The 9,573-nt window shown below is 41.3% G+C and overlaps 1 protein-coding gene across 1 annotated transcript; it reads right to left on the minus strand.

The window, feature by feature from the left end:
* Positions 1-2,489: 2,489 nt before the first annotated feature.
* Positions 2,490-5,767, minus strand: LOC141098275 (uncharacterized). Its single transcript, XM_073585931.1, has one exon. It carries the CDS (start codon positions 5,746-5,748, stop codon positions 2,929-2,931), a length of 2,820 nt encoding a protein of 939 aa, XP_073442032.1. The 5' UTR covers positions 5,749-5,767; the 3' UTR covers positions 2,490-2,928.
* Between the last annotated feature and the right edge of the window lie 3,806 nt (positions 5,768-9,573).

Genomic DNA, 9,573 nt, shown 5'->3' on the forward strand with positions numbered 1-9,573 from the left:
TCCCACAGCTCCCCTATACACAGAATGATGGGCCCACAGCTCCCGTACATACAGTATGGTAGGCCCCAGCTCCCGTACATACAGTATGATGTCCCCCAGAGTTCCCCTATACATATAATGATGTCCTCACTGCTCCTCCAATACACAGTATAATAGTTCATAGCTGTGAATGTAGTATATATGTAGTATGTATGTTATATGAATGTAGTATATATGAAGTATGTATGTAGTATGTATGTATGTTGTATGAATGTTGTATATATGTAGTATGTATGTAGTATGTATGTAGTATGCATGTTTCAACACATTAGCCGGATGATGGGACTACTACTGCTAATGTGTCAATCACTGTCATTGTAGTCCCATCGGACAATGCCTGCACACACACACAACCCCCGGCAGACACGCACAGACCCCTGGCAGGCACGCACAGACCCCCGGCAGGCACGCACAGACCCCCGGCAGTTCGCACAGACCCCCGGCAGCCGGCACAGACCCCCGACAGACCCATACAGACCCCCGGCAGTCCGCACAGACCCCCGGCAGCCGGCACAGACCCCCGGCAGGCCCGTACAGACCCCCGGCAGGCCCGCACAGACCCCCAGCAGGCCCGCACAGACCCCACCCGCACACACAGCACAGTGTCCGCCCACGCACCGCCCACACTCTTCCCCCTCCCAAACAGGATGTGCAAGTAAAGAAAGGGGTTTTTTTAATTCCGATATTTCTGTCCCTTTGACTTGAATTGGGCTTCCGGTATCGGAATCAGCGATACCCGATACTTTTTGGGTATCGGTCCGATCCAATCCGATCCGATATTTCTGAATATCGGAAAGTATCGCTCAACACTAGTGTTGACTCTTTCGGCTTCTCCCAATTATCTTCTATTAAGTGAAGTCAAACTAATCTAGTTGCAGCATGCAAACACCAAAAGTGGTCGCACGACCGCGTGATCTCACCAGTGGTCTTGGGGTCTTATGACAGCAGGCGCACCCCATCATGATTTGGCCGTCTGTAGTCTCAGAGTGATTGCAGACAATTATCCCGAGCCTTTAATAACTTTATAATAATAAATTGCTTATTAAATAGATGCAGCCCGTGGTTACTATATGGTTATACTTGTTAGGGGGCAGACAGACAGATTTTTTTTGTGCAAGGATCACATCGCAATCCTCGAACTGACCGTCAGTTCTCCACGCCTGAGTGTGACAGCTGCATATTAATTCATGATGCTCATGTCAGGAGTGGTATCAGCCATTCCGAAGATTGCGGTGCAAAACGCATACAAATCCGCATGAAAAAACTGCATCAAAAATGCATAAAAAATGCACCTGCATTTTCTGCCAAGAGATGCGGATTCTGTGCGGAAAAATCTGCACTGGAATCCACAAAGTGTGCACACACTTTTATAGCTTTCAGCACTATAAAGGTATGTATATGGGTTCATATTCATTATTTTTTTAAAAAGAGTGTCTGTGTTTGTGCATGCTAGTGCGTGTGTGCTCATGATGCTTGCAATGTGTTTTAGGGTATGTGCACACGTTGCGGATTCGTGTGCGGATTTTTCCTCGCGGATTTTGCTAAATCCGCAGGTATAATGACCTGCGTTTTACCTGCGGATTCACTGCGGATTTCCTGCAGATTTTGTGCTGATTTCACCTGTGGAATCCGCACAAAGAATTGACATGCTGCAGAAATGAACCCACAGCGTTTTTTGTTTTACATTGAAATTATAGTACTGTACAACGCAGGAGAATCTGCTGCGGATCCGCAGGGCCAAATCCGGGCAGAATCCACAACGTGTGCACATACCCTTACAATAAGACGCTTCAGATTGAAGATAGAGGAGGGAGGGGTTTGGGTGTGATTTGGAGTGGGTGTGCTTGTTGCTGGCTTACAGGCCAGTGCAATGCATCATGGAACTTGTAGTATTAGAGCACAATAAGTTAGGAGAAAGGAAGTTGTCCATTAACCCCATGAAAGCTGGAGTCAGTACTGAAAATGTGCTGCGAGAGGATGATAAAAGGTAATATTGCTAAAATAAACATAGTGGATGTTTTTAGTGGCATATAATAGCAAGATTTATGGAGAAAAAAAAGTTATAGTAGTGGACAACTTCTTTAACTTTTCCATTTGCAGCACATGTTTGTTTAGAGCATCTCCTGGCAGCCAAAAAAAAGTCAGTACCCATACTTCTTTGTGTTACCCCATGGAACATTTGCATTCTATCTGCCATTTACTCCTCCGCATTTTTACAATCTATCGCATTGAAGTCTAGAGCGCACCATAATGAGCATACACTCCTTTCCTCTTTTTATTAAAGTGGTCATACACAGTGTAAAAGTCAAGCCTCGCTCTGATGACATGTCCATCTAGCGCTCTGAGGGTGGTTGAAGATTAGTCCGCTCCAAGCAGCAAAGTGCAGAAACCCGCACACACGATGATTAACCTATTTCTATGTAATTATAGAAAAGTCATAGATAATGTAATATTTTTGGATTGTTCTTTTATTAATTCATCAAAAAGTAAAACAATGAAATGGAAGGTGCCCATATATTTCTTTTAATCGTGCTGAAACGTGAAAACATTCCTATATATCTCATGGTTAAGATGCTACTCCAGTTACTCTTTATATTCAAGAAGATGTCGCTGATAGATTTCCCTTCATTAATAAAAAGCTGTAAGACAATAACATTTTTAAGCACTTCACAATGATACAGAATAAATTTAAATGAAATCAAACAGTATATATACTTGATGTACGGCAAGATATTTTTCTTTGGTTGATGGTGGTACAGATTTCTTGATCTTTTTAGCTCAATAGCGTACTATGAGTTCAACATAAAGTGCGTGATCAGTGTGGAAGCAATTATATCAATACATTGGGTATAGTATTAGGCTTTATTAGTCTGCTTCTGTTGATCTCTTCTATCTTGGTTTTCTTCCATCGTTATTAATAACTTTGCGCAGTCTGGCCCAGAATAGCTGCTGCCCATCTTCATCTTCTGGCCATTCCAGGTAGGTCTTCTTCTCTAAAATTGTAGTAATTCTGTGGTAATACTGAAGCTCTTCTCTAGGGATGTCATCCAGGAACACCAGGATGAGGGAATCCTTACTCTCTGCTACTAGCCTGTATATTGCCATTCTTATCTCCAGGGAGCACCAGTTACTCTGAAGGTAACTACGTGTGATGACACAGATTGTCCACCTGCTGTTATAGATACTGTCCACAATGTTCTCCACAATGTCTCTACCAATCTCAAAGTCTCGGTTATGGATACACACTTTAAAGAATGGAGGACCGTTTTGCTCCAAGTTGTGGAGAAGCTGCTCTGTTACCCACTGTTCTTCATGGCCATTATATGACACAAATACGTCATATTCATAGTGGTCCCTTTTTCTGTGCCTACTACTGAGCCAACATTTGATTGTATAAAACATGTACAGTGTATACCACCAGATACTTTCATAGAAAAGGGAGATAGACATAAATAGCAAAGTAAGGACAAATGTCAATATAAACATTATAAAATTTAGATCGCTCTGACAATTATTTAATAAGAATGACACTAAATTTATGTTGGTTTTATATACGTAACATTCTTGATTATGAAAATTAATGATAGACACAGAAGTTCCAGCTTCAAGCCATGTGAATAGCTCACTAAATTTACATTGGCAGGGAAATCTGGTTTGCAAAAAGAGCATGTATTTCAGGTTAGGCATTACGGCAAACACGTTTCCCTTCATCTCTTGAATGATTTGGTTTTCAATGACTAGAAATTCCAATTGCTTTAAATCACTGAAAATATCTTCTGAATCGAACTGATCAATTCCCGAATTTTCTAAATACAAGACTCTGAGATTAAATAACCCATGAAATAGCTGGTGAAAATTTATCTTACCGGATTTAACCAACTTGTCTGTGTCCTTCAGATGAAGAAAGTTCAACATTGGTAAATGTTTCATGCTGTTATTAAGGGTGACATCAGTGAGATAATTAGAACTTGAAGAGTAGTAAAGTTTTTCCAAATTTGTAAATTTGGAGAATGGGTTACTTTCCATCTCAAAACACTGAAAAACTATTATATTTTTTAAGTACAGCTCCTTAATTTTGCTGAACACACAATTATCGCAATTTATAAATATGTCTTGGGAATCTAATTCCAAATATTCCATCATTGGAAAAGAATCTAAATATTCATTTACTAATTGCAAATTTTGTTCTGTTTTTGCGACCAAATACTGAAGCCAATGTCCTACAGAGTGCCACCAATATATATCAAGCATGTCGGCAAAAGTCACTCTAAAGTCTTGAAGATTTATCATGGATCTAAAAGCGTTTCCATTGATTTTATATAATATGTTCTCATACAAATTTAAATGTGTTATTGAAAACAGGTTCTGAAATGTCGACTCACCAATAAGAAATATGCTGTTAAACTGTAAATTTAAAACCTGCAGGTGGCTTAGACCATCGAAAGCAGAATCTTCAATGTAGTTAATGCGATTATTATCTAATGCCAAGATGCGAAGATTTTTGAGGCAGGCAAATTGCAGTTTTTGAACCCTCGTTAAATAATTAATTGATAAGTTAAGGTAAACCAGTTCCATTTCCGTAGAGGAGTCGTTTCCACAAATCTTCATGTAAGTTATTTCATTATTGCATAGATTTAGTTCTAATAAACTGTTGAGCCTTTTTATTTGATTCAAGTGAATTGCCTGTAAGTAATTATAGGACAAATCTAACTTCTGTAACCTCTTGCATGAGCCGGGAGATGTACTAAAACGATTTATGGCATTGTTTATTAATAATAGTTCCTTGACTTTAAAGAAAGAGGCAAACTTGCAAATTTCAGGTAGATAAAAAGCATTTCCGACTGAGATGAAAGTCTTGATTGTTTTAATACCAGATGATAGGATGTCTTCAATATCAAATCCAGTCATTTTGAGACTAAACAGTTCCAAATGAGGGAAATTGCGCAGAAAATGTCTTTCAGTTATCCATAATTGACTTTGACTGAGATGAAGGTAACTGATGTTGAATTCCATAAAGTGACTGTTGCTTGAAGGATATTCTGAAGCTAAAGAGTCAGACTCCCTCAATTCTTGAACATTATTGCTAATAAGTGAGAGTTTTTGCAAATTTTTTAATTCATTCAAGATTTCGATCACTGTACCTATACAAGTGATGTTATTATATTCCAGAATTAGATTTGTTAAGAGAGGCAGATGGTTAAATATGGAAGAATTAAAATGTGATAAACTTAGACCAGATAATTTAAGTTCTTGCAGAGCATTCAATCCATAAAATGTTTCTTTATGTAGATTCATGTTACCATCCATAGCTCTTGACTCGATCCATAGGATGGAGAGCTGAGAGAGACCTTTGAAAGCTTGAGCTTGAGTAATAAAATTTCCATGTATGTAAAGAGCTTTTAAGCTGGTAAACTGGTGGAAGGACTTTGTGTCTATTGTGACTCCCAGGTAATTTGTAAGACAAAGCCAGTCAGAGTCCAAAGGGACCTCCTTCAGTGACATTCTGAGATCTTCCACCATGTCACAATTCACAGCAATTGTAAAGTCCAGCTCCTCAAATTCAGAACACAAGCCAAACTTCAGATCCACATACAGTGAATAATACTTCTTTTCCAGCACCTGACATTTCTGTCTCAGAATGCACTGACAAAGAGAAAATGCTGAAATTAAGTAAATAATCCACATCAAAAATGATCTGCAGATATTCATGATGGATTGTTTCTGTGTATATGGGAACGCAACCATGCATAGAATGTTAGTTTGGAAATTAAGGAACTGTTTTTACTTTTTTAGCACATTTATCACTTCCCTTATGAAAAGAGGAAAGGTGACACAATGAATAGGGAAGTACACACAACTGTTATGTAAGGCTTAAAAAAAGATTTTCCACCACTTTTTTTGAAAACTGACCAGAAGTAAGGAATCTTTATAAAATTAAGAAATAAGTGTTACTTACCCTTTCGAACATACGTGCAACACTAATTATATACAGCAAAAAATAGTATGTACATGTAAATAATGCAGAAAGGAAAAGAGGTTATGTAGAAAGAAGATTTAAAAAATGTTTTGGAGCAAATGGAGAAGACAATGCAGGGAAAAATCTAGAAAAATATTTTTTTAGAAAGAGGTTACTATTGAAAAAGTTGTTGAGTGTCACACAAAGCTGACCGGCAGGTATACAAAACTAAAGGACAGAGATACAAAAATTGGAAGAGGGAAAGTTTAGGAGGGTGATTTTTTGTTTGTTGCTGGATATTGGTTTGAACAATGGGTTAAATGAAGAAGAAAGAAAATCCTCAGACCAAGGAAGCATAAATGAATTGCTGTGAAGAGGACTTGTGTTTCATGAACATCACTCTTATGTATTGTTTTTTCTTTTACAGCGACGTAATGAGTAAGACTCCGGATGGGTCAAACCGTCTGAAATGTAATATAGTCGCTATGTATTACATTTTTTCCCCCTTGCTACTCCCTTTTTTCCACAGACTTAAATGGAATAAAATATTTTTTGCATCACCTGAACTAAAGTGTGTGCGGTGAAACTTGACTACTTTGATCAGAGGTCACTTCTATAGTCTTCTATATACAGCATGAGCCCCATCTAGTCTCCCATATACATCATGAGCCCCACATAGCCTCCCATATACAACTTGAGCCCCCCCATAGCCTCCATATATACAGTATGAGGCCCCACATATCCCACTATATACAGTATGAGACCCCTCATAGCCTTCCTATATACAGCATGAGCCCCACATAGCCTCCCCATATACATCATGCACCCCACATAGCCCCTTATATACAGTACAGCATGAACCCCACATAACCCCTTATTTATGCATGAGCCCTACATAGAACCTTATATACAGCATGAACCTCACATAGCCTCCCAATTTTCAGCGTGAGTCTTACATAGCCTCAACATATACAGTGTGAGCCCCACCTAGCCTCATATATACACTGTGAGACCCACATAGTTTCCTATATACAGCATTAGCCCCACATAGCTTCCTATATACACTGTGAGCCCCACATAGCCTCCTATGTACATACAAACATCCCATACACATGAAACAGAAACAAAATTTACCTTGCTCTCATTCCCCTGGCGCTCTGCCTCTGCTCTTGTCTCCGCTGCACTGACACTTCGCAGTGCACAGCTGTTGTGAGGAAATGACATCAGCTGTCTCACATGCTGATTGGTGGAAGAAGGGGCCGGCAGCCCCTCTTTCACCAATGTATTAACCGCTGTCTGAATCCTAAGGATGCAGATAGTGGTGATGGCAATGGCGGCTGTTACAACACCCGGCGATACTCACCTTACTTCCCGTGTCCCTCGCTGCATCTCGCCTGCTATTCTGTGTCCTCAGCCACGCTGGGGATCCCGTTCCTCATGCATGCGCGCTAAGGTGCACTCTCGGCTTCTTTAGGATGCCTGGTCGTACTGACCTGGAAGCACTGCCCTGCCTGGGCAGCGGTCTCTGGGTATATCAGGCCACTTCCTTCTAGAGGAGACCCCTGATTATTGTGCCTTACTTCAGTGCCCTCTCTAGGTCCCATTAAGTACTTGCACGTCAGGTCCTCGTACCCCTCGGAGTGCTGTCCCTTCTGGCACCCTCACCGTTTCTCTGTCCTTGTTCTTGTGTGTCCCTCTGTGTGTACTCTGCTCTGTACCTGTTATTGTGTGTCTCCCTGTGCTTACTCTGTTCTGTTCCTGTCCCTGTACGTTGTCCCGTGTGCGCTCTGCCTTGCCCAGGATCTTGGGCCTCTCTGTGAGGATCCAACCTTGTCCAGGATCCCGTACCCGCTGTGATAACGCTGCCTTGTCCTGGATCCCATGCCTCTCAGTAGATGCTCAGCTCCGTCCAGTTCTTGGTGAGCTCCCTGGTTCTTTCTGTTTCCTTCAAGCCATCCCTCTGGCACTAGCTATCGCGGCATACCTTCCCCCCAGGTCTGTCCCTAATGGTCCCTGCATAGGGGTCAGTTCCACCTGGTCGGTCAGCACTGCGATGCAGTGGGTCCACTCCAGGATTCGTAACAGCGGCAGTGGTGGCAGATGGACAACAGGTGGTAGAGGGCACTCTGCGGTCTATGGGCCACTGTTTCAGCTCTTCCAGTCCGGCCGTGGACAGAGATAACGGAACGGCCAGGGGGCTGGATGTGACCTGCAGGCCACAATTTACCCATATCTACCCTATAGTATCCCATAGAATCAGATATATGGAGTCAAAACAAAGCCATGTGCATAAGGCCTTATAGTTATGGTCAGCATGGTAGCTCAGTGGTTAGCACTGTTGCTTTGCAGGTCTGGGGTTCTGCGTTCAAATCCCACCAAGGACAGCATCTGCAAGGAGTCTTTATGTACTCCCTGTATTTGCGTGGGTTTTCTCCAGTTTCCTCCTACACCCCAAGACATACTGATAGGAATCTACAGTAGATTGTGAGCCCCGTTGGGGACAGCAATAATAATTTATGTAAAGCGCTACTGAATATGAGCGCTATATAAGTAATGCATAATAATAATAATTGTAATGTATTATTGACAGGCAGGCAGCCCATAGTTTCATAAGTATTATCAACATAAATACTACAGTTGTATATTTTGCTCGTGCATAAATCAGAAGGTTTCTATATGTATGTATTGCTTTAATTGAATCAATTACACAGGTCTGCAAAATATAAACGTGCAGGTGCCAAGGGTTTTTTAATCGATTTAGGGTATTTTGAGGGTGGTGAATTCTAAAATCCCATTACCTTTGCTGAATTGGTTCTAGTTTTTGAGATACGAGATCATAATTCATCCATGAAAATAATGCATTCCCCACTTAAAAAGCCAACCCTCAACCCAACCGCAATGTCCAGCTATTGCTCAATATCGCTGCTCCCATTAGCTTCCAAACTCCTAGAACTGCACGTCCACGCTAAACTTTCCTCTCACGTCTCATCTAACTTGCACTTTGACAGTCTACAATCTGGTTTCCGCCCCATCACTCCACTGAGACAGCCCTGACCAAAATTACTAACATTACTAACGACCTACTTACAGCCAAAGCTAACGCACAATACTCTATACTCCACAAATATGTTGTAATCATAAATAATAGGCACCTTATTACATACATTGAACAAGCAGAGTTTAAGGTGCCACATATGATTGTGGACATTCGAATCGGTTTCGTACATTACAATATAATCCGAGAAAAAAATTGTACTCAGAAACCAAATTTACAAATGAAGACATACATACTTTATTTAGACATATACATATGCGTGAAAAAGGCTAAAAAGGACAAGGTCTTAACCGCTTCCTGACCGCCCACAGTAGATAAACGTTGGCGCTTGCTTGGCTTTGTGCAGCGCCGACGTTTATCTACTGTCGGCGGTTTTGTGCCCCCCCGGGACCCCCACATACCTTATAACGCGGGGATCCCGGTGCACAATGCATGCTGGGACCCCTGACGCAATCGAGACCTGATTGGTTCAGGTCCTGATGACGTCAGCGTCACAGCAGCCAATGAGAGCGCTTGCTGGGAT

Source organism: Dendrobates tinctorius, unplaced genomic scaffold (assembly GCF_039654945.1).
Source record: "Dendrobates tinctorius isolate UK_male_01 unplaced genomic scaffold, ASM3965494v1 ptg000089l, whole genome shotgun sequence".
Lineage (NCBI taxonomy): Eukaryota > Metazoa > Chordata > Amphibia > Anura > Dendrobatidae > Dendrobates > Dendrobates tinctorius.